Source organism: Struthio camelus, chromosome 1 (genome assembly GCF_040807025.1).
Source record: "Struthio camelus isolate bStrCam1 chromosome 1, bStrCam1.hap1, whole genome shotgun sequence".
Classification (NCBI taxonomy): Eukaryota; Metazoa; Chordata; class Aves; order Struthioniformes; family Struthionidae; genus Struthio; species Struthio camelus.
The window spans coordinates 53,317,956-53,342,149 of NC_090942.1; the positions used below are offsets into that span (position 1 = coordinate 53,317,956).

The following is a 24,194-nucleotide window of genomic DNA, read 5'->3' on the forward strand; positions in this document are numbered from 1 at the left end:
GCTTTCTTATACTACACTAATTAATCAGTAGCATCAGACTTTTTGTGGGTGGGTGCCGGATTTGCCTGCAAATTCTCTTTTACCAAAACGGCCCTCAGCAGCTTCATCTAGCCAAGACGGTAGCGATGGCTGGGTAAACACAAATGACAGCCTCTGTTGTCATTGATCGAACAAACCAAAAGCAGGACGTTCTTTTTCTCAACAACAGTTTAAAACCATTCTCTTCTGGCGACGTAAAGGAGTGGATGCAACCAGTACTCACCTGGTTTCACATCTATGTTTTATGGGCAAATTAAAATAGATTCACATTTCAGTTCTTCTTAGCTGTGAAACTACAGTATGGTTCCCACAAACATAGGATGTACGTTCAGATCTAAATATTAAACTTCTCACCATACAATTTATTCAAGATTTATAGCAGTGTATATTCCCAGCAAGCACTATGTAAATACAGAAAGATTTAACTCACTTGTCCTAAAGACTTTGCAGTCTTACGATTCAGTCCTACCACTTCCTCAGCGGGGAGAGACTATTGTGAATTTTTTGAAACCAGCTCGATGCAGTGACTACACCCGCCTTTTAACTTTTCCAATACGTTAGAAGGGATTCCAGCATCTTTGAACATAAAATTTATCACAGCTGCCGCAGTTATACTAGGAGACGAGCTAGCGCTTTCCTGGTTGGGTTTCTTCTCTAGGCTGGCAGCGCGTTAAGTGGAAGTGAAGCACTTCGCTACCGGTAACAGAAAGTTCGGCTACTGTGGGAGAAGACGCTTTAAATGTATTTGCGAGGCATTCGCTTGAGCACACTGAAGACCAGCACGTGACAAACGCTGCAAGTCGATCACGCCGGGGAAGCCGGTGCCCGAGGAGCCGCGGCGGCGACGCAGCCCGCGGCACTCCCGCAACAGGTTGTAGGCGGGCGCGCCAGGCCCTCCTTACCCCCGCGGAAGGGCGCAGGGCCGGGCCCGAGGCACCACCCGCGCGGGGTGCGCTCACCCCTTGCGCGGCAAGGGAAAACACCCCGCCGCCGCCGCCGCCTCACCGCCACGAGGCGGACCCTCGCTGTGGAGGAGTGGGGGGAACGGACGGAGCGGGAGCGGGACGGCGGCGGCCCCTCCCCCCCCGCGGCAGCGCTGCCTCGCGCGCCTCTCCCGCCTGAGACGAATTTAAACTGCGTTACTATCCCTCGCGCAAAGCACTAACGCCGATGGAACCCGCGCGCCGCTGCCTTTTTCCGCCCGGCAGCCAATAACAGGGCCGTTTCGTTCCCCTCCCCGCCAATCGGGGCGCGCCTTGTTGCCGGCTGGGAGAAGCGCTCGGTGCGCGCGCCCGCCGCGGAGCTGGGTCGCTGGCGCGGGGCAGGCGAGTCCTTCCCCCTCCCCTCCCCGCCCCCTCCCGCTCTGCCCGCGCTTTGTTGGTGCCTCTCCCGGGCGGGCGGCAGCCGGCGGCGATGCCCGAGTTCCTGGCGGACCCGTCGGTGCTGACCAAGGAGAAGCTGAAGAGCGAGCTGATCGCTAACAATGTGAGCCTGCCGGGCGGCGAGCAGCGCAAGGACGTCTATGTGCAGCTCTACCTGCAGCACCTCACCGCCCGCAACCCGCCGCCCGCCGCCGCGCAGCCCGACTTCTCCAGCGACGAGGAGCGGGAGCCCACGCCCGTCGGCGCCCGGAGCCGGGGTGCCGCCGTCGGCCGGGTGAGCGCAGCCTGCCCCCCCCCCACCGCGCTGCCTGGGCTTCCCGGCGGCCCCGGCCCGGTTTCCCGCCCGAACGGGCCCGCCCGCCCCTGCCGGTCCCCGCGGCTCGGGGGCTGCCGTGCGGCGCCCGGGCTGCCCGCACGCCTTCCCGCCGGGGCGGCTGCGGCGAGGCGAGGCCCGGCCGAGGGCGCGATCGCGCCCCTGGCGTGAGGGAGCGGGGTCGGGGCGCGCTGCTAGGCGGCCGCCCCGTACCGGCGGGTTTCTTCCCGGTGTGACCGCTAACTGGGACCCGCGGTGCCCGGCAGCCCGCCGGCTTTGCCCCCGGGTCGCGTCCCGCGTGTGCGCCTCTCGGTAGCGGCGGCTGCGGCGCGGCCCCCGCTGCGGCGGCCGCGGAGCGCGGCTGAACGCGGGAGCCGCCGCGGCCGCCGGGAGTGCGGGACGTGAGATCCCCGGGCTGTAAACTTGGGACGTCTCGACTTCGATTTGACTGGCGGTCTCGTTGCGAAAGTGCTCAAGTGTTGGAGAAACAAAGCAAGAGAAAGTGTGCACGAGGCTTCGTCTCAGGAACATTAGACAGGAGCCTCCTATAAATTCAGTTGCACTGAAACAACCCTGATCTGAATGTCCCCTCTCGGATGGGAGGATGAAACTGTGGTGGAACAGCTTCTTTGTTTTGCTTAATGGAGTGGACTCTTTTAGTGTAAAGAGTGTCTGCTTAATATAGTTGGCTTTCTCATACCTCTGAGCACGTGTTTCATAGCAAAATGCCTCTGCTGCAAGGATTCAGCTGATTAACTGTTACTTGCTCTCCTAGACTTTATACCAGCATGTGTGCAAGGAAAAAGGTGTAGCTGTAGCTCAGGACACTTAAACTTTTTCTATGTTCGATAATATGATTTTTTTATTGTTATTTTAGTAAGTGCCTTGTAAATTTATGTATACTTTAAAAAGCAATCTTTTCATAATCTGAAGCTGAACACACTGACTCATCTTGCGTAAAGGTTTCTGCGGTGTTTGCCGGTTACTAGAGTTGTAATTCGTATAAAAAAAACTCGTGTCTGCAAAAAATAATCTTTCAAAGTTTATCTGTAAAGAGGCTGCAGAGGACCAGACTTTTTCGAAGGTTTTTTGTACTTACAGCATATACAAATCTGAACAACTAACAGTTCTTAGTTTAAGAAACTGAAAATTGTAACTGAAAGAGGAAGAGATTTTTAGTTAAATTGCTTACCTCTTTTTAATATGTGCCTAATTCAAATACTGAATTGATGTTCACTGTAGAACACTTAACCGTGGACTAGGCGCTTCTCCAGTTCAGTGATCTGCCTGTAGCATTTTAAGGTGCTTTCAAGTAGAAGAGAATGACCTTGAATTTGAGTTGTAAGAGGAGGGAAGTCTCAACTTCTGAAGTCCCAAGACCTGATTTTTTTCCCTCTCCTTTCTCCAGTCCTTTCACTTAAACAATTATGGATGACTATTTTATTGTTTACAGAATGGGTGGTACTCTTGCACTTTGGTTAATAATGTCTGCAAGGCTCTGTGCTAGTTATGCTAGTCTTCCTGTGTGTTAACTTCCGAGCAGTGCACCTTGATGCAAAACTTCAGAGAATATTGTAGTGGCAACAGTTGGAATTTGGTGGGTTCTGCTTCTTTTGCACCCCTCCCCTCCCTGATAGCTCAGTTGATGCATAGTACAACTTAGGCAGTTCTGAACCTACTTGTAGCTTGATTAGCTGTTGTGCTGCTTTGATTTGCTGTCCTTCCAATAGAATAACATACAGGCCTCCAGAGTGATATGTCTCCAAAATGTTTGGAAGGGAGAAAAGGAGTGAAGAAGGTCTGATGTGTAGAGGAGTGGAGTTCTGGTATGGAGGCAAAATGAAAGAAGCTGGTATGAGTGATTACTTTCCCTCCTGTTGCTTTTTAAATCTATGTAAGAGAGGAAACTGGGAATATAGGGAAAAGGGAGGAAACTGAGGCTTGTACTCCTCTGGATAACTTCATTTTTTTTATTTCAAGTATTTGTTTTATGCATTTTTGTAAAAGACCAGAAAACAGTTTTCAGTGGGTGCATATGGAAATGCAACTGCGTTGTCACCTGTGTAAGTATAACAGCATTGCTTTTTTATTTTTTTGTTAGGCTAGGATATGAGTAACAAAATTGCAATGCTTTATTAGCTCCATTTTTATGTATGTTACAGGTCTGGAAAAATGACAGTACTGACTTACGTATATTGAAAGGAAAATGCAACCAGTTGTTCTAAATCTGTAGACAATCAGCTATTTAATGTAATCAAGCATTTTGATGTTTTAGAAACACATTACAAAAATATTCTGTGGGATTTTTTTAATTGGTCTGCTCTATTCTGTGGTTCCCATATTGCTCTTAAATTTGAGTGCTGTTTAATTTGAAAATTGCAAGAGGTTTTTTCAATCAAGGATGACTCAATCGAAGCTAGTATTAACTTGTAAATGCCTTTGAAAGAGCACTTGTGTAGTTTTCTGTTTCAGAGGGTTCTGGCCCACTGCGCTTTCTGTGATTCCTGATTTTTGGTGTTCCTTTGGACATAGCTTAACTTTGTGCATTCATTCTGTATCTGTGAGTCTTGCTGCTGAAGTCTCGATTCTCTTGAGCGAGCAATGATGTGTCTGTTACTTGAGTCCTCCAAAAGGGTTGGGATCATAGTCATAAATCAACTTCTTAATCTATGGGAATAAGCTATCAAAGAGGTATGGAATACATTGTTTAATATGGTTTTTAAACCAGAAAATTGATTATAATCAAGATTCTTTATTGGCCTGAATAAGGATAGTTCAGACTTCTTAAATCCAGGAGGAACTTGCTGATCACTGTGCCTCCCCCCCCACCTCACTAGGTCCACTCTTCCCCCGCCCCCCAGTGAGTGCAAAGTGATGTAATCCTTTCTGAGCATGCAACCTGTTGAAGTTGTGCTGATCGCGTCAGCGGTGACGGTGGTCTGAGTTTAGACTGGCGTGGGGGAGAGGAGTTAGGGCCCTGCTGGCAGCCCGAGGAGGAGCGAGGTGCGGGGGAAGGGCCGGGCTGCGGCGCCGCCGGCGAGTTGCGTGTGGCGGGGCGGCCGCCAGGGGCCGCCGCCGGGGCTGCTCGGGCCCTTGCCCGCTGCACCTCTGCTGCCCCGGCCCTGCCGAGGGTGAAGGCCGTGCGACTCCTCTCCGGAGGGAGCAGGGGGTGCTTGTGTTATGTTTGAATCAGTATGTTACTTGATCTGTCGGCTGACTTATGAACGCTGAAGGGGAAAAAAAGTGTTTTTCTTAAAAGAGATAAGAGAAGCAGGTTCAAAGGAATACTCTGAATATGTCCATGCTGCGGTCACTGAAAGGAGAGTAAAGCTAAACTGGGTCTCTTGATACTAAAACCTGCTGTTTTGACACTGTTGCAATGATTAAGATGACAGTGTAGACATTTTAAAATTGAGGTTCTTTTCTTTCAGTTCTGGGCATTTGATAGTGCATTTAGGGGCACGCTTTCTATAGATGAAAGATCTGTGCAGCAATGAGGCCAAAAAAGGAGAAAATAATCGTTAATTTCCATTCTTTAATCACAAATGGATGGGTCTTTTAAGTACTTCACTGTTCCATCACAGCTCTGTCAATACTACATCCAATCTATCATTCTCAAGACAGGTAATAGTATCAGTATACTAGTGATGTAAAGTTGATGTATTGTAGGATGACAGCAAGTGTCATGCTTCCATAGTCATGCTGTTTGTGTTTAACTTCTATCCCTTTGGGCTTACTTTGAGCTGTGTTTTTGTTCTGATATAGTGATGAATGTACAGAGGATTAAAATGCATGTATGAGCAGACCAGACCTTAAAGGGGCTTTGTTCCTGTTGCGATCTGGTTTCAGGCCCTGAAAGCATCATGCTTTGGGACGGCAGCCTCTTTAGTGGTTAGTGGTTTTTTGGCACTTGAAGTTCAAAAGTAAAATCTTGAATGTAGTAATATCCTATCTACCCTCTCTGAAACTCAATCTTTATGCTTTGTAGTGTGATGTAACAAAAAAGAAAAATAAAAGTCCTCTTTTTACATAAGGTGCAGACTAATCACAACGAGGTTACTTGATTTCAAATGCTGTCAAATATGTAAAATCCTCTAAGTAAAACTAAATGTTATTCCAAATATATTGTTTTTTAAGAAAGCTTTCCTGTGAAGTATTTGAAAGTATCCTTTTAAATGTGGACACTTTCCTAGATACTGAAATGCTTAAAAACACATAGCCTATGTGTGATGATATTGGTCTCAGTTATCAAAGAAGACTCTTGTTGTGGCCATAACACTTACTAGAAGAGGGAAAACCTTTTCAAATTCTGCTTGCTTGGGCCTAGCCGTGATGATGCTGTCTGGAGTGCCAGCTTTTCTGGTTCGGGACAAATAGCTCAAAAGAAAACTAATTGTCAAAGGGCACTTTTGCCTCTTTAACAGCGTTGTTTTAAAGCAGACACCAAAAATGTTGTCATCTTAGCACTGCTGCCAAACAGAGCTCAAAATGCTTAGTTTCTTATGACCTAGCTTATCAGTGCTTTTCATATACTTCTGGAAGAATCTTTCCTGAAAAATTGAGTGATATTTTGGACCTTTAGAGTTGTGATTTGAAAAGGATCCATCAGCTATCTCCTTCTCATTTCTCTTTGTGAAAGTGTAATGAGGACACCTGGATTTGAAAGGCCTATTTGAAACTTTACAGAAGAGACTATCTAAAGATGGCTTTTTAAAATCACAGAGCAAAGTAAATGAAAAGCTCAGCTCTTTATGATCAGAGTGGTGTGATAGTAGTGGTATCTGTAGTTATTGTAACTGTATGATCTGAACCCCTTTCCTGTTGGAGGAGGGAAGGTAATAGTAAAACTAGAAGCTTATGAAGATTGTGTGGAAGGTGAAACTTGGATGCTGAGATAGGTGGGAGAATGTAAAATGTATATGTTACCCAATGAAGGAAGGGAATCTATTCAGTGTGGACTGTGTGGTTGTGTTTCAGTTATGGTCAACTATTCAAACATAACCTAAGAACATAAATTAATACCTTTGAGGGCTTTTTAAACGCTCAAATAGCAGATGATCACCATTTAACAGCGTTGTCAGCTGTGGTCAGTAGGGGTGAGGTGACTGAGTAATTCCCACTGCAGCGAGGAGTTCTGCCAAATAAAAACAGTGCAGTGTCAGACTTTCTGCAGTTTTAGACTCTTGAATTTGGGATGCTTCTCATCAATATCATGGTATAATATCAGTCATATTCCAATGAAATAGACCCAAACGTCCTGTTGAAGTAATTTAGTCTAGCACTGCATGTCAGCTGTTCAGCAAGGATGCGAACACAAGCCAGATCTCCAGGTCAGCATTTGCTTGAGTGAGCCACAGGACCATCTGTTAGTTTAGTTTCTTGTTTTGCTTCTTATTCTGAATTTTCACTGTTTCACCAGATTCTCTGGAAACAGCTCTTCACCCATGCAGCATTCATCTGTTTCCAGAGCAGATATGCAGATACGTTAGCTTCACTGAGTAAAATAGAACTGGGGGGGGAGGACGGGGTATAGTCCCTAATCTTATCATATAGGACTATTACCATACACAAGCATGGAAATTAAAGCCTGGCACTTGATAACTGAGGCTGAAAGGTAAAATTCTCAAAGTCCGATGCATTAACCTCTCTGAATTATCAATGCATAACTTTCTTTTCATTGTTTATTTTGTCTGTCATGTAGCTTTTGGTAAGTATTGATTCAAAGTATTTGAGGTCAGGAAGTTCAGTAGACTTGGTAAAATTATTCTCCTACAGAAAATGTTTGTCTATGAGAGAGTAAAAAATATAGTGGGAATACAGACACCTATATTTCAAAGTCTATTGTTGACACTTGGCACATGCAGTTCCTTATCTCTTCCCCTGCCTTCATAGAAACACGGATATTTGCTGATACCGTGCAGACTGGAGAACTGAAGTGCGTTCTGTTGACACAGTTTGGGCTATCTTAGCTTGTCTTAACCTCGTTCAGAGAAACAGTAAAGAAGCTCTGAGCCTTTCTGTTGGTAGTGGTGAAGCTGCACCTGCTTAGGATTAAAGCCCTCAAGTAGGTGCTGTTTAACTGTTGGGATTTGAGAATGCTTCTTTTGTATGATGTTCTGTAGTTATCTGTTACATTATTTAATGACTTTGTCAGTGTTATTCAGCACTACTCCACCAAACACAAATAGAACTGAACTGGTAAACGTAGCAGCAGAAAGTATCTTGATAACCTGGTCTGTGACTTTTGGGTTCCTATTCAGCAGGAAGAACAAAGATGAGGTGAAGGATACCTTCCAGGTCTGAGTCCCCATAACTTGCATTTTTTTTTCCCCTCCTTTCCTGTTAGTGAGAGGCGAACGCTTTTTGTTGTGGAGTGATGAGTGTTGCATGTCTGAGCAGAACTTCTCCTATGTTCTTGGTTTTCCTGTTGCTGTGTGGGAGCCCCGTGCTTATAATTCACTTCAATAACTTGTTTGAAAGATTGGGGCCTAGTTATCTGAAACTGAGCCTGACAGATGTCACTACCAAATTGTGATCTAGATGGTATGAACAAATCTCTCAAGTGTTTAGTATGCAGATCCTCTTTCATCTCCCGTTTTCTAGAAAATGACAATGACTGTGGAAATATTAAAAAAAAAAAAAAAGTGTGTGTGTATATATATATCTCTATATATATGCTGCTAGTTCTAGTTGGGATTGCAATATATTCAGATAGGTATTTATTGATCTGGGGATAGTGTTGGAAGGAATATATGAGGTTATAGGCAGAATGATCAGTTGCACCGCTTACCAAATGCTAGCATTCAGTACAATTTTAAACACTTCACCTCTGCACCACAGTAAGACAATTTTAGTTGTACTAACAGAACTGTTCCTCGTTCTGCATTGTGACCAGACCAGGAAACTCTTTTTTTTCTTGATTTGCAAAGATGAATTTTAAAGCCAGATCTTTGATCTAGTTTACAGTGTAGTCCCATGGGTAAGCAGTGATGGCACATAGGAACTGCAGCTCATTAGTTGCAGTTAATAAGATTCCTGTAAAACATCCAGTAGAACACTGAGCAGTTTTTCTGGTGTATGCTATTAGAGTGTCGCCTCTTCTGTGGTCTGTAGTAATACCAGTGCGACAATGTATTAAATTAGGTTAAAATTAGGTTAAACTAGTTACTTAAGTGTCATTGGAATGTTGATTTCCTGCACCTTGCGAGTTTTCTTCTGAAATATGGAAGTATCTTAGTTAATCTGATTGATATGTACAGCAATGCGGAGCTAGCAATAGCCTGAATATTTTCAAACAAGACAATCCAGCGTATGTTTTAGAATTTTTTTAGTAATCTAGAGAAAATGCACAGAATATGAAATGCGTGTTAAAGTTAATGTGACAATGCTATTTAAAGCTAAGAATGACCAACAGATTCAAAAGTAAACACAGTGTAAAAGTCTTATATAGCCACAGATTGGTTGGTTTTTATGTACTAGATACTTGGTTTCAGTTGTTTCAAAAGCTAATTAAATTAATATGATAAAGCAATAGAAAGATAAGTGAGGTGTAAATATGGCACTTCAGTGATCATATCCTTTCCTTGGGCTGTTTGGAATCTGTTTCTTAATTTTAGCAAATAGCATGAACTGTCAGTCTGTGTTTCATCAGCTATTTTTCTTTAAGTCCGTTATGCTGGGATTTTCTCAGTCCAAGAGTTCAAGAAATCCTGTTTTATTTGGACTATATAATAGCCAGTTTTATCTGAGAGATCCTTGTTTAGCTTTAAAATATCAAGATTTTCAAGGCAAGACCAAGCTGGCATGTCAGATATTGACCTGTCACTATGGCTAGCTACTGTTGACTCGCATCAGTCAGTCTTCTGGTAGTCTATAGTGCTGTCATACTAAATAGAACCAGAAACAACTGTTAGTAGTGGGTGACTGTCATGAGGGATCTGTATCTGAAACCCCTATAGTAGTTACTAGAAGACCATGCCAGCTCTTCTGGGCAACCATGGTGAGGTGTATATTAGGTGTATACCTTGTGTCTGTTTATATCGTACAACTGTGAGATGCTGCTTTGAAATAAGTCGTACCTGTATCAAGATTGTTCTTAGCTGCGAACAAGCTGTTCCCTAAGCATATTTCTTCTGTCTTTCTTCCTCGTTCTCTTGCAGACCTTGGAGCTTGGAAATGTCTATTGTAGTAATAAAGGCTTCCCAAGTTGAACAAATGTTATGATCGCTCTGTTTGGATATAGCAGAAACTGCTAATTCAGGAATAGCATCTTGGCAGATTATGTTGATGACAATCTGTAGATGGTGGTGGTATGTTGCCAACTGTTCTAGTAGTGTTGCCAGAGTTGGGTTTAGGATTTGTAGAGCTACAGTAGCAGCGACCTAAGCAGACAGGCAGGACTGTGCATCTTTGAGGATGATTTTGGTTTTGCCTTTCCTGCACCCCATTCATAACTTCACAGAATCTTGCAGAGAACACCAGAGTAAGAGAGCAAATAGTGGGAACTCTGGGAGGATGTGGATACTGTTAAATCGCGTTGGAGGAAGAAGTGTTGACCCACTAGGTAGAAGAATAATATGAAGAAATGCAAATTGAACATATTTTGCAGTTCAGAGTAGCAATGATAAACTGTTTTGGTGTTTGGAAAAATGTATTTAACTGTGTCAGTCCAAATCTACTGGTGTCAAACTTGGCAGTTGTGACAAGGGATTTGCCATTACTGGCTCAGAGTGCAGGCATGATGCATTGTTTGGACTTCAGGTATAGTCCTCAGAAAACTTGTAGAGAAACTTCTAAAACCATCTCTCTCAGTCATAAGAAAGAAATCCCTTCTTTTTATATGCTTGAAGTTTAAATTTAAACACAGGATCAGAATAATTGGTGAGACTTTTACTGTAGAGTAGCCTTGTAACAGATACTTCCTTTTATAAGTAGGAAACTTGCACACATTTGCTTATTGGATGTAAGTACTTGAAGTGTTTCACGTAGGCTTTGTTTCACATAGGCTTTACTATGGTGCAGCAGGGGGAGAATGTCATTACTCTTCTGTTATTCTTGTATGGTTAGGACTTTTGTCCCTTCCTGCGACCTCAGAAGAGACACTTAAGTGTTCTGTATTAACTGGAAAGTCTTATTTTTGTTGTTGTTTGTTTGTTTCTCGTCCCTCCCACACAGAAAGCCACAAAGAAAACTGACAAACCCAGGCCAGAGGAGAAGGATGACCTAGATGTAACAGAGCTCAGTAATGAAGATCTTCAAGAGCATCTTGTGAAGTATGGAATAAATCCTGGCCCGATTGTAGGTAGGTCAACTGAACTAGCAAATACTCATCACTTCAATATGTTATTTATAATATATCTTTAAACTTCACCTCTGAGTACTCTAAACCTCTCTGATATGGTTGCTTATTAAATTTCATATCAATACTGTTGCAGTTTTATTTCCCACTTACAGTTTTTTCATTGGACTGTTTACACTGAAAAGACTTGAAGCGTTGCTATGTAGGCAACTGCACAGTTTGTTCCTCTTGAGTTCTGGGCCAGCTGGACATTTTCCAACTTCTGTTTTGAAGCTGTGTAACTGTTAGTTAAAGTTCAGTGCTGTGGTAATATGGCTTTCTGATACAGAGTTTGAGATCTGGGGCCTGCTTAAGTAGAAAATACATCTCTTAGTTAATAACTTAATAGCATTGAGAACAGATTAGGATCTTCCCCTTCCCTGGAGCATTCCTTGCTAGCTGCACTGTGCAGTAATGTTTTACTTTAGTTATTCTTTCTGGCCTCTTGAATCTTGTTACATACAGGCCAGCTTCAGGAGGTGGTCTAGGGAGCAGCCCTGTCCCCAGCTTAGCCTCTTGCCCTTAGGTGCTCCCCTGTGATGTGAGGATCAGAACTTCTCATCTTTCAGATTGTGCAGTAGCCTGATGGCAAGATAGTTTGCTTTCGCAGCTCTTCAGCAGATGATGGTTTCCTGTAGCATGCTGAACCTTCTGTGAAGTGAACTCCAAATCCTGAGTGGATGAAAGTGCTAGTGGTGGAGTCTGGAGTGCAGTGATAAGACTATCTGGAGTCAGATAGGCTTACGCATAATATATTCTGTTAGCTATTTCTGTATGCCTTCCCATTTAGCCAGTTCCTCTTGGGTAGCATTTGAATAAGTCTTCTAAAAAATTCGAACACCTATATAGTTCACTGGAAAAACGTTCAGATATGGGGATAAGTAAAAGACCTGGCTCTGTCTTGTGAGAGACTGCCACTTCTTTTAACAGAAGGCTTCCTCTTGGAAGATTTCAAATAAGGTTAGACATCTTTGCAGCTAACAATTTGGACACTGGTGACTTTTCTACAAACTTTTGCCGGAGCAGTCCTGATGTGGAATTATACGCTGGACTTCATACTTCCTGATCTTAAACAGATGTCCCATTAGATCAAGTGAGGCAGTCTAACACGTAGTTGCTGCAAATGGAAAGTTCTGTTCTTGCTGCTCATTTATACCAACTCTGCTTATTGACCTGAACTTGCTACTATTTACTAAGGTTAAACTAAGGGAGGCGGGTAGGAGAAGTTAATTCCAGGATAAAGAAGTAAGAGAATAGCAGTGGACTCTGCCTGGAAACTGTCAGCCTTGCAGCATCTGCCTCATTAAATTTCTATGAGGGACTGGCAATTTCTGCATTGCAGCTTAAGAAACAAAACTTCTGAAACAGGTACGTTTGCCTTCCATAGGTAAATGCTTGTAATTATTAGGGTACTAACAGGCCTCATTCTGTCTTGAACCAAAACTTTATCTACCTTAGGGGTAGATACCTAGTGGTATATACTTTGGCCATACAAACTGATCAAAACAATAAGCATAAGTAGTCGCCCTTTGAAATTCCCAAAGGAAAAAGAGCAAAGATCTAGCAGTTAAGTGGGGAAGGATGGCTTTAGTGTGTATCCATCTTTAGTGTGTATCCTTCCTTTTTGCAGCTACTACCAGGAAGCTTTATGAGAAGAAGCTGTTGAAACTAATGGAGCATGGTCCAGAGCTGAAGTCAGCTGTGCCTCTCCCAACAATCTCTTCCTCTGCTGAGAACACCAGACAGAATGGAAATAACGATTCTGACCAGTACAGTGACAATGAAGAAGGTAAGACTGAAGTGGAACTTGCATGTGAACTATTCAAGTTACATCAATAGTAGTTGCAGTAGAAGCAGCTCTAAAATTTAAAGAGGACACAATCTGCTGTTAGTTGAGATTTCAGGAAATATTGCTGTAGACCACGTGTTCCAATGCTTCACTTCAGAGTATTGGCATGGTGATCCAGCAGGAACCTGTTCTGTGAAAGGAAAGGTCTTAGTAGTAAAAAACTTCCATCTTTTGACTGCTTTTCCCCATGGAATTGAGTCTGTAAATCTGATAGATAGCAGAACTGTCATATCCAAAAGTGTTTCAATGTTCTTTGCACTTCATCTTTTAGCAAATTTTGTCTAATGTCCACAGCAGTTACTTGTTACTTATTCCACTATCCTGGAATAAAGTTTATTACACTTTTGTACGTTTTTAGTGTCGCTTAATATTTCTTTTGTGCATGACTTAATCCTTCTTATGCTCTATTCCTTGTGGACTTAGTGTGGGTGGGTTGCATGATTTGATTTAGGTTTGCGGGGTTTTTTCTTTTTCCCCCTTTTGGTGTTTGAATATCAAGTTTATATCCAAAAAGTGTGGGGGAACGTGGATCTGAGGTGGGGAAGGAGCCTGAAAACACACCATGGTGCATCTTACAAGAGGTAGAAACAATATATACTTTAAAGATGCACCTGGATGGAATGCTTAAAGGGGAATATCTTGGGTTTTTTGTTAGGAACTTGAGATAGGTCAAAAAAAGCTGAAATATGAATAGGGACTTGAGTATTTGATTAGATCTGCCTTGTATATTTGGACTTGGTTTTGAAACTTGAATTTTTGCAATTTCTAATTGGGAATACTGAAAATTGGGGGGTAAAAGAAGAGATTTTTAAGGACAGCTGAGAACCCGGGGTAACTGACAGCTATCTCCTATTTAAGCATGCTTCAGCTAATCAACAAACTTCAAACACTGAAGGAAAAAACAAGAACAGGTTCTATATATTAGTGTTTAAGAAGCTAAGAGACCTTAATAGCTAAAATTTAAATCTCTTGGGGTAATGCTATTAGAGTTTTAGAAGGGGGTGGTGGAAATAATGCATCTTCTTACTGGTAATATGACTGCTGACCACTTGCTCTTCCTTCGAAATAAAATGGAGTTTTATGTATGAATACTTACGTTAGAAGGAAACTAAAATGAAAGCCTAGATGTGTGGTATTGGAAGCATTCAGTCCCATTACCAAAACTAAATGGTATAATGGCACTTCAGTTAAAGTAATTACAGCTTGACAACAATTTCTAAATATAACTACTGGATTAATCAAAACTTATCAGAAACGTAGGATTTTTTTTTTAGGACCCAACTGAAATATTTAAGTCAGTATTTTAAAGTGATTCTTAAGGTTCTTCTTCAGAAGACTTTGTTCTTGCCCATTCAATGGAAGAACTCACTTCTGTTTCACTTTTTTTTTTTTTTAAATAAACATTTATTCAAAGTAATGTTGGCTCTTAAAATGAATTCTATTAAAGCACAGATTGGTTTACAATACTACGGATGGTTTTATCAATGTATTGTTAACATTCTATTAAAATGGGTTACACGAAAACTTGGAATAAAAAGGCAAGCAGGTTCTCTTCCTGGGTTTTTTGGTGTTTTCAGCTGTCAAAATAATGATTGTTTTCTTCCTAGATCCGAAGACTGAGCTGAGGCTTGAGAAGAGAGAACCACTAAAAGCCAAGGCAAAGGCTCCAGTAGGACTCAAACAGAGAAGAGTTGTGGAACACAACCAGGTATGTTTATTTTAGTGGCTTCTAGAACAGCTACTAACTGCAGGTATCTCTCTAAGCACCTTATGTCTTTTAATATAATCAAATGTGACTAAGTGGGCTATGCTATTTGTAACAATTTTTTCAGAAGTCTGGTTTTAATACAGCATGAAAAATTTGAACTAACTCTATAGCTGCTATTTGTCTAATGTTGCCTGTCCGATAGCGGACCATCATTTTGAACGTTAAAAATATTTGTCTGGCTTGCTAGCCTCTGTAGCCGCTCTTATAAAACTGGCAACCTGGCAGACTTTTAAGCCAAGAGAACTGATGTTGTGTTGTATGTTTGTAAACAAGTTAATTCAACAAAAGTAATTCAACAGTTTCTCAAAGCAAGGCTGGAAAAAAATAGATATCTCTCCTCCTCATCCTCCACCACGCTGGTAGCAGTGGTACTTAAAACAGACCTTTTAAATTGTTGGAAAGGTAGCTCTTAGGTGAGAAGTGATAAATAATTATTTGAGTCTCATTCTGTTTACCCTTTGTCCTTAGTTTTAAATAGTGTTATTAATTTTCTTGCTCTCGTGGAGGAGGAATCTTGCAGAAGCACTTCAAATATTTGAAGCCCTGACTGAACGTTGAACAGATCAGCAACCAACTACTGAATCTTTATGATGTGACAGTGTCACTAAATATCCTGTTGCCCCCCTTAGATTATTTAGTGTTATAGTATCATTCACAGTCTGACCAGTAAGTTATAGAATCGCGCTGCAGTATGGACTTACCTAGAAAACCTTTTAGAGGGACACAGAATCTGACCTGTTAATAGTTTGAGTTATCTCAGCAGCTCAGCAACTTTTGTCACTACTTTGTAGTATGGTAAATGCTAAATCCTTCCTACATAGAAAATGTGTGTGTGCGTAAGCATGCGTGTGCTATGAGTGTCTCTTAAAGCTGGCTGGCAGCATACTGCTATGTGAGCTTGAGTAATAAAATACAAAGTTATGGGGCTCTAAGTAGTTCTGCTTATTTTTAATTAGATTCTTAGGGGTGCAAACTGAACTGATTTCACTTCTACTAAAAGGCAGGGTTTGAGAACACATAATATATTCTTTAACTTATTCAGGCAACTTCCATCCAAGATAGTCTTTATAGTGGACATGTGAATCTGAAGAGCCTAATATTTTAAGGATTACTTTTTTCTAAATTGCTGTTCATCTAAAAGTCCCTGTCAACTTCAGTATGATGGAGGCATTTAATTTGGCCATCAATAAATTAAGCTTCCTAATCCTCAGGAACATAGATCACTACAGCAACTACTTCCACATGTCCCCCCTCCTACTGGTATTTTTGTGACGTTTTTAAGCGTTCAGCGCTCATTCGATTTTTCTATTGTCCAATTTCACTGTATTAACATTAGGTCATTACTCTGTTTTCTCTTGCACCCTTTTACATGTTTATTACAGATGTAATTAGAATATGTAAGCTGCAAAGTATTACAAGTAGTTAATCAAAGGAGTATCACTTGTTCACTCTGAAATAAGTTCTTTTCAGATTAATGTCGAATTCTTCAATAACTTGCAAAACCTACTACTTTTTGACTCTTGATTGCTGTGTAAAATTTACAACTGCACAGAGCCCAGAAGGCACAAAACTCAAATATTTTGGTCTAATAAATGTGCCAAAATACATAACCATATATTTTGCTGAGATGAAAGATGGGGAAGAAAATGATACTGTGTTTTGTTTTGGGGAATGTGGGGGGGGGGGGGGGAGTGAGAAATCGGATGTTAAGAGTACAGCTAACATGTCAGGTAACTGTACTTGTTCTGCAGAACTGTATGCAACTCCTGTTCACTGTGTGGCATTGGCTGAAAGGTTATAAGGCTTTGAAGAGTGGTGGGGCTGTATTGTTTGGTACTATGGTGTGAGCAGACTAGCATGTCTCTTCTAGGCTCTTTACAGCATTATTCTTAGTCCAGACACGTACGGCTGAAAGGATTTTTGTCCATGTCACCTGGTGCTTAACTATAGACTTGGCACTGATGAATATTGCTGTTCACTTTTCCTAAGAGTGCAGATAGAAAGGCTTTTATGGGTATTAAAACATGCAACTTTGTAGCTTTTGAAATATGAATGTTATGTGGCGTGCACCTGATAAAAGCATAGACTAGAAGAGGTAGATGATAGCTGAGGTAACGTCATAATCCGTAGCTTTACTGCTCATGAGTACTGTGACAGTTAAAAGCACATGCTGAATAATATGCTTGTACCACACCTCTGTAGCTGTTGCCCTGATTATATTACAGTGATGTTGGTGTATCTAAACCTGTGTATTGCATTTTAATAGGGTTTATTTAGTTCAGTTGTTTGTGGGATAAGCAGAGAATGCCTGTTTGGTTGAAAGTGAGGATAACCACAGCAAAAGACTGCAGTGTTTTTGTCCCTTAAATATACCCTGCTGAAGTTTGGTTGGGTCTCATGCAGTAGATTCTGGTGTTTCTAGACTTCTCATGCCAGATTTCCCTGGTACTTAAAACGTGACTGACAAACTAAGGAGACAGGAGCTGATTTACTGCAGTGCTTTTAACTTTATGTTTATACACACACACATATATAGTTCTTAGTCACAGCTTGGGGTAGGAGAACTCTCCGTTAGAGTGGGGGGATTGCCTTACTGCTTGTTTGCCATTCTAAAATGTGTTTGAGTGGAACCACTCCGAAGTTAGTGGTTTTTCTAAGCCTCCAAAGTAATGCGCCTGCCAATAGAAATTGGGGGAGAGTAGTATGTTTGGAGGTTGCAGGTGAAGCTTTTTTAACGAGGAGGGTTAAGAAGCCAGTGTCTGAAAATGTAAAGAGGGAATGGGAGACCTTTCGTCAGATATCTATTTAAATGTAAAGAAATATTGGAGATTTAGGCTGATGTCTAAAATTCTGTATGAAACTTCAGAATCTATTTGGACTTGAGGTCTCTAAATATACATCATTTAGTTTTCAAAACATATCAGTCACCTGTAAGCAAAGCAAAACAACTTGTGCTCCCTCTGCTGGATATGTAGCAGCTGTAATATCAAACTTCATATATATAGAAACTTAAAGTTGCTCACCTTCTAGTTTAATCAGAATAACTTGGAAGATACAAGTGGGGAATTTGAAATAAGGTGTTGCTAGGCGTTTCATTCATTCAAATTTCGCAGTTCATGTTGTTGTTTAGGTTTAGTGATCTGTTTTCAGCTTGATCACTTGGAAACAGTGAAGTGAAATTTGTGTAATCTTAATTCTATGTGGAAACTTTTAAGACTATAAAAGGTGTCCATGCTGAGTGTCTTCTCCCTTCTTCCCCCCCCCCCCCCAAGGTGACTGGAAACTAGGTCCTGTTGAAATGTGGGTGGCTCTGCCCAAACAATCTAAATCATTCCCATCGCTGCTTGTAAGAATAGACTCTTACCTGGGTAGAGAATGGGGTAATGTTTTCCACACGTGCCTGTAGATTTATCTTTTTGTGTAGACAGGCAATGTAATGGGATTGAAAGTTAGCATATCCACTGTACAAAATTTTCATGCAACTACTTGTAGCACAAGTTATTTCACATTACTACTATGAGCAGATTGTCAGTTCTGTTTTTATTGTTGAGCATTATCTAGTCAATATTGTATTGAGAAAATAATGCTCTCAAGATAAGTATTGTGTTCAACAGTACTGATCTAGCTAGCTACACGTTATTGAATGCTGTGGGATCCAAGGGACTTTTTTGGCTGGCAGACACATTGCTTCTGGAATATGCATGCTACTTGGCTTTTGGTTATGGGTATCCAATGTTGAGACCTGGCTTTCATGTGTTTGATAATGTGTTTGATGCTTGAATAGACCTATTCTCAAGATGGAGTTACTGAGACTGTCTGGACAAGTGGATCTTCAAAAAGTGGACCTCTGCAGGCATTTTCTAGGGAGTCTACAAGAGTGTCAAGAAGAACACCAAGGAAAAGGGTGATGAGAGGCTTATTATAATAGACACTTTTTTCCCCCCTCACTGTTAGGTTCCAGTGGCTATTTTATTCAACTGTTTTCTTTTGTTTGTTTAAATAAACAGGTGGATGCTACAGCACAATTGCCTGTAGATGATGCTGTAATGTCAGAGAGTACTCCCATAGCTGAAACTATACTGACTGCAAGCAACGAGACCCTAGTAAATATGCTTAGTAAATATACTTAAAGTATGCAAGTGGTATTCTTCTGTAGTGTACATTTACTGACAGAATCATTGTTTTAAACAGATAATCTTACTTTCTTTAAAACACTCTTGTATTCGTTAGTCTTTGAACCTACTTGTTCAGTATCTATATTAGTGCCTAATGTTGCTCACTTTGAGATGGGACTCGGTAGACACCTAGGCCCCATCTAGTTCCTTTTTGGAGGGAGGGTTGAGGAGAACTATTTTTCAATCCTTAATCTTTTCATTTATTTAATTATGTGCAGAGTATCTGCTTTAAAGTTGGGCTTTCTTGTGAACTAAATAGCTTTTGTGTTTCTAAATGGCTTGAAAGAAACTATTTGGAATGACAAGCAAGGTGCTTACTATGCTTATTTCAGAGTATCTGTTACGTAACCTTCTTGAGTTAACTCTTAACATGCTTATATTCAATGCACATGAAGATCTTACTGTTTGGTTCTTCTCCTTCCTTCCCCCCCCCCCCTTTTGTATTTTGGCTAATTCTGAGTCTGAACAATTTTGAATTTCGGCAGGTTGTCAATAGGGTGTCCGGAAATTTCAAGCATGCAGCTCCTACACTGTCAATCAGTGAGTTCTCAGACATGCCCAGAAGAACACCAAAGAAACCATTGATGACAGCTGAAGTAAATAAATTAAAACTTAGATTGCTATTGCTTACTCTCTGTGAACAAGGTTCTTGTGTGTATGTTTTTACTGACTAGAACAGAAGGGGTGGAGGGTGTCGTTGCCCAGGTAGCATGATAGTCAAGCTGAACTATATTATCATGTGACATAACATGAGAATGTAAACTTATTTTACCTTTTCAGATTTTATAATTTACAAAAGAAAAAAATCCTGCTTTGTTTCAAGCCAAGTATGTTTTGGAGTGTTATGTCTGCTTGTGCCATTTTTTTTTCAATACAGAACGTCAGGTTTTCTTTGAAATTGTTTAAATAGCTCAAAGACAGAGCAGAACTGGATTGTATGGCTTTGATCTTGTAAATCAATCTATCCTGAAAAACTGTAATCTGGCTTAATTTAGGGAATCAAATAGCAGGATACTTTAGTCTAAAGCCTGAATTTTAAAAGCACACAAGCAGATTCCTGCCAGTTATCGAGAAAGTAGAATAATTCTTCTACTTTGTTAACCTATTCAAGCTCTCCAAATCATTTATCTCTTGGAAAACTGTCTAAAACACAAAAATATATATTTGCATTGCATGTAATACTATAGTGTTATGGAATTTTATTTTGCAAAATCATGCTTGGCTGAATTTAGAGTTCATTGCTTCACATAGTTTCCGTAGATAAAACTTGCATTAATGCTTGTAAAGGCTACTTTACAAGTAGATCTTATGATTTTATGAAGTGGGCTACTTCATTGATTTAGAAAGTGAGTGACTGCAATTCTGACTTAACTGTCAGGCAAAAGTGTGTGGGAAGACTTGGTGTTCTCTTATTTCACACTGCATAAATCTTTTCAGTTAGTGTTTTACTGCAGCGTTGTTTATTACAGCAAGAAGAGACAGACTGCCAGCATCAATACTTTTCTAATCATGTGGGCCACAAACAATCCTGTGATCTGCTCAACACAGCCATGATAGAGGTGATGGTTAAGTTTTTTGATCAGCTAGATCATTGGCTGTCAGGTGTATTCATTATTTATACAGAGTATCCTTTATCTTAAAGGAAACTGAGGAGAGCACTGAATGCGTTATGATACCAAAAGTGACCAGACAGCTGCCAGTAACAAAGGTTAAACCCACTTTTAAAACTCAAGAAATAAACTTCTTAAATATCACTGGGTGACTGAGATTCTTCTTTACAAATTGCACATGGTTATGGTTACTGAGATAGCTATGCAGGAGCTTTTTGTTCTGAGGTTTGTTAGGCCTATAACTTTTTGTTTTTCTAGGTGCTGGAGAGAACTCATACAGAAGAGAGACGAGTAGAAAGGGATATTCTTAAGGAAATGTTCCCTTACGAAGTATCAACGCCTACAGGAATTAGGTAATATTGAGATTTATTGGGGGAGGGGAAGGAGCAGGGGGGAGTTGTTCATCAGTTCTTGTAAACCTATGTAAGCTGGGAAGTGTTTTTGATTATCTTACTAGATTTCTAAGCAACTTCTTTTGCCTTCTGGCTCAATTACAATTGAGATGACGACCTAGCTCTTCTATTTTATTTTAAGAACATAGTTTTGTTAGCCAAGACAGCTTTTTCTTTATTTAAATTTGGGGTGGGGGTAACAGCAGTAGTAATTATTACTGCTATTATTATTAAATATAACTTCTAGATACTGGAAGTTGAATGGAAAGGGGTTTTCTATGTGGTAATGTTTCACAAGATTTAAGTTTTTTAGCTAGGCACAACTGTCTTTGACTTCCTTTTAGATTAAGGAGAGGTCTTCCAGCATAGACTTCAGGTTCCTCCTAGAAAGCCAAAGAGGATTTTTAAGTACCTTTTTTCTTTTAAGTAATAGTCCTGTTACAGTTAAGGACTACCCTTAATTCGAATAAGGGTGGTACCTAGGAAGGGTTATTAAGTTGCTCTTTGCAGCTTTGTATTTAAATAAAAAATGAAACGGTGCTCCCTCCCCAACCCTCTGGATAATTAGGCATTCTGTTTTTCTACTGTAGTTTGTTTCACAAAACCTTGACTTGTCCCTGTTAAGGGAATATGAAAAAAGTTTCCCAATGGTTAGATAATGGGAAATCAACTCTAAATTATGCTGGTTAGCATTCTTATTTCAATATAATCTGCAATTGCATAAAGTCTTAACATAAGAAGAGTATATGGAACAGTCACTGTTTCTGTGGAATTTCTTCTTATCACTCAGCTTTTTCCCCTTGTCTTAGGTTTATCAGTAGTTAAATCTATACCACTCTTTTGTATAGAATAATCATACATGTATGTTGCTTGCACTTAAGGACTAGGCAACTTGTATGGAATTCTTCATCCTTATCACTTTGTCATCCAGGTCTATATATTGGCTTAATTATTGATAGGTAAGTGTTTTAAGGGCCTGGCCCAATATGAACAAGTTCAGAAATCCCCAAACGACTAAGTACATAACAAGTAAAGACGCAGACGGTAGAGAAGTACTTTAGCTAGGGTTTATTCCCATTCATGATCCATTAAGTATGTGGATAGGATGAAGTAAAGTGGCACCTGAGGTTTTTAAAGATGATAGGGTTTGGGGCGTCTTTTGGGTATGGTGTGTTGGGGTTTTTTTGCAGAGGAGGAGGTAGGCACTAAATGAGTAATATGTATATCATTACCTGTTTCTTAATAACTTATCAGTTATATTTCAGGTACTCCAGTCACTGGAAATGACAGTACTAAAATTTTCTTATGTACTTTAGTTTTACTCCCTTACATGTGCAATTAATAAATTATTTTTTTTAATTAACAGTGCTAGCTGCCGTAGACCAATCAAAGGAGCTGCTAGCCGGCCTATAGAGCTCAGTGACTTCAGAATGGAGGAAAGTTTCTCTTCCAAGTATATTCCGAAATACGGTACCTCAACAGACATCAAGTCAGAGAAACCACCAATAAAAAAGGAACGCTCCATTCTCCTATGGATAAAAATTCTTCTGCTTGTTGTTGTTTCGGTCTTCTTGTTTTTGGTCTATCAGTCTATGGAAACTAATCAAGGAAATCCTTTCTCTAAATATCTGAATATTGTCTCTGGGGAAGGTGCCAAGTGAGTATCTTTCAGAAAGGCACGCCCGATTTGGTCTCCTGTTTTTAATTGTAGAGAACTCTTCTGCCCTCTCATCGGCTCAAGGACATCCTACAGATAATGTGATTGGAACCTGATAAATGGAGCAAGATAATCTAAGTGGACATCAGTAACTTTCTGGACTTTGGACTAGTAGGAGATCACTTTGCCATAGGAGTAACATTTTTTTAGATCTTGAACTTTTTGTAGGCTTTATTTTTTTAATGTGGACATCCTTTAAATTCATTTTTGAGAAACTGTATATTTGTTTTTGTGAGAACTTGGAAGCTGAGAAGGGCAAAATTGTAGTAAAATGTGAAGCTGTGTTTTTTTTTAAGCTTTTTCTTTGTACAGAGAAGAGGTTGTACTTTTGTCTCTATAGATTATGGTGGAGGATCTTAACACAGGTAATAAAGGGAAATGCATTTTTGCAGTAACAGTAAAACTGCATTTGATATCTTTTAACATATAGGGGAGAGTACAGCGATAACCTTTTCTGTAGATTACTGTAATTTTTTAGTAAATGTAACTGTAAACCTGTTTGCATTTCTGTAAGTCTTAGCATCCTATTAGTAACTCTGTTTAAGTGTAACATCATTTTTTAAATGTATCCCTTCATTTTAGTGCTTATATAGTGTTGTAGGAGCTGAATACAAATCCAGTTGGCAACAGATGTCTTAGAGGAACTTATTTATTAGCAATATGCATGGAAAATAAATTTTGCATCAAATATAATTTGCTACTAAAAATACTTATTGGGTCAAGGTTGTTGTCTGAAGTAATTCTAAATTCTGAATTTAGCAGTCTTTCTTTAAAAAGCAAGGTCTTTCCATCACAGCTTGATATGATTATCTTTGAATATCCATGTAGAGAGGTATTTCTCAAAGCACGAAAATTCCATATGAAGTCTTATTCTTATATGAAGAGGGCATTGCTGCATTTTCTGCTACAGTTTCATCTTTTAAGGTGAGATTTACTACTCTTTCATGCAGTTGAATATTTTTTTCTCAGTGGAAGCATGCTGAAATACTCTACATTGTGTAATTAGTTGAGTGAGCAGCTGACTTCACTACTACCAATGAAGAGTGATAAGCAGCAACTTAAAGTGAATGAATACATTTTGGTGTGCTTAAATCTGCAGCATACAGATATTTGATCTCATTGCTTAGTACAAAATCACAGTAAATCACACTTTTTATTCTTAAAGTGCTACTTATGAAAAGCTGAGGACATTAGTTAATGGAGTCTGTACCTTTTTGCTGTTGCCACAATGTTAATGCTTAGACTGTAGCCATGGGGAAACTCTTCTTTCTGTGAACTTTGGGATAAACATGGTTATTGTTAGCAAAGCAATAGTTTTTCTTTCTGTTAAGATTTTTTTTTTTCTTTTAGACCTGTCTTTTGAGTAATCTAAATAGCTAAAACTTGTGTCCATCCTATAGAAAATTGTAACAAGACATTCACTTTTGGTGTCAAAATGCAGAAAAATAAAAGTGATATTAATGTGTGTGGGCTTTCCTTATTAAAATAAATGCTTTGTTGAAAAACAGTGAAAGCAGGACAACTGATGCGTCAGCAGTGTCTTTTTATGCTGCTATAGTCTAACACGATGGGGAGAAATTTTCTGATAATAAAAACCAAGCGGTTCATGTAA

The 24,194-nt window shown here is 40.3% G+C and overlaps 1 protein-coding gene across 4 annotated transcripts; it reads left to right on the top strand.

Annotated features, from left to right (window-relative positions):
- The first annotated feature begins 805 nt into the window (after positions 1–805).
- On the top strand, positions 806–24,047 carry TMPO (thymopoietin). Of its 4 annotated transcripts, XM_068938367.1 has the most exons (11): positions 1,288–1,695; positions 10,909–11,035; positions 12,702–12,860; positions 14,528–14,628; positions 18,473–18,592; positions 18,696–18,791; positions 19,349–19,459; positions 20,333–20,422; positions 20,506–20,571; positions 20,732–20,826; positions 22,232–24,047. In XM_068938367.1, exons 1-11 carry the CDS (start codon positions 1,453–1,455, stop codon positions 22,524–22,526), a joined length of 1,503 nt encoding a protein of 500 aa, XP_068794468.1. In that variant the 5' UTR covers positions 1,288–1,452; the 3' UTR covers positions 22,527–24,047. The 4 variants fall into 4 exon arrangements, with proteins under 4 accessions (XP_068794479.1, XP_068794475.1, XP_068794468.1 ...); XM_068938374.1 differs by lacking the exon at positions 20,506–20,571 and having other exon boundaries at positions 1,287–1,695; XM_068938378.1 differs by lacking the exons at positions 20,333–20,422; positions 20,506–20,571 and having other exon boundaries at positions 806–1,695.
- Positions 24,048–24,194: the final 147 nt, after the last annotated feature.

Bases quoted from the DNA above. Each gene is read 5' to 3' on its own strand.
- TMPO (XM_068938367.1), top strand. From the start codon at position 1,453: ATGCCCGAGTTCCTGGCGGACCCGTCGGTGCTGACCAAGGAGAAGCTG. The intron at 12,861-14,527 runs GTAAGACTGAAG...TTTTCTTCCTAG, and splicing joins GTACAGTGACAATGAAGAAG to ATCCGAAGACTGAGCTGAGG. The intron at 14,629-18,472 runs GTATGTTTATTT...ATGCTTGAATAG, and splicing joins GAGTTGTGGAACACAACCAG to ACCTATTCTCAAGATGGAGT.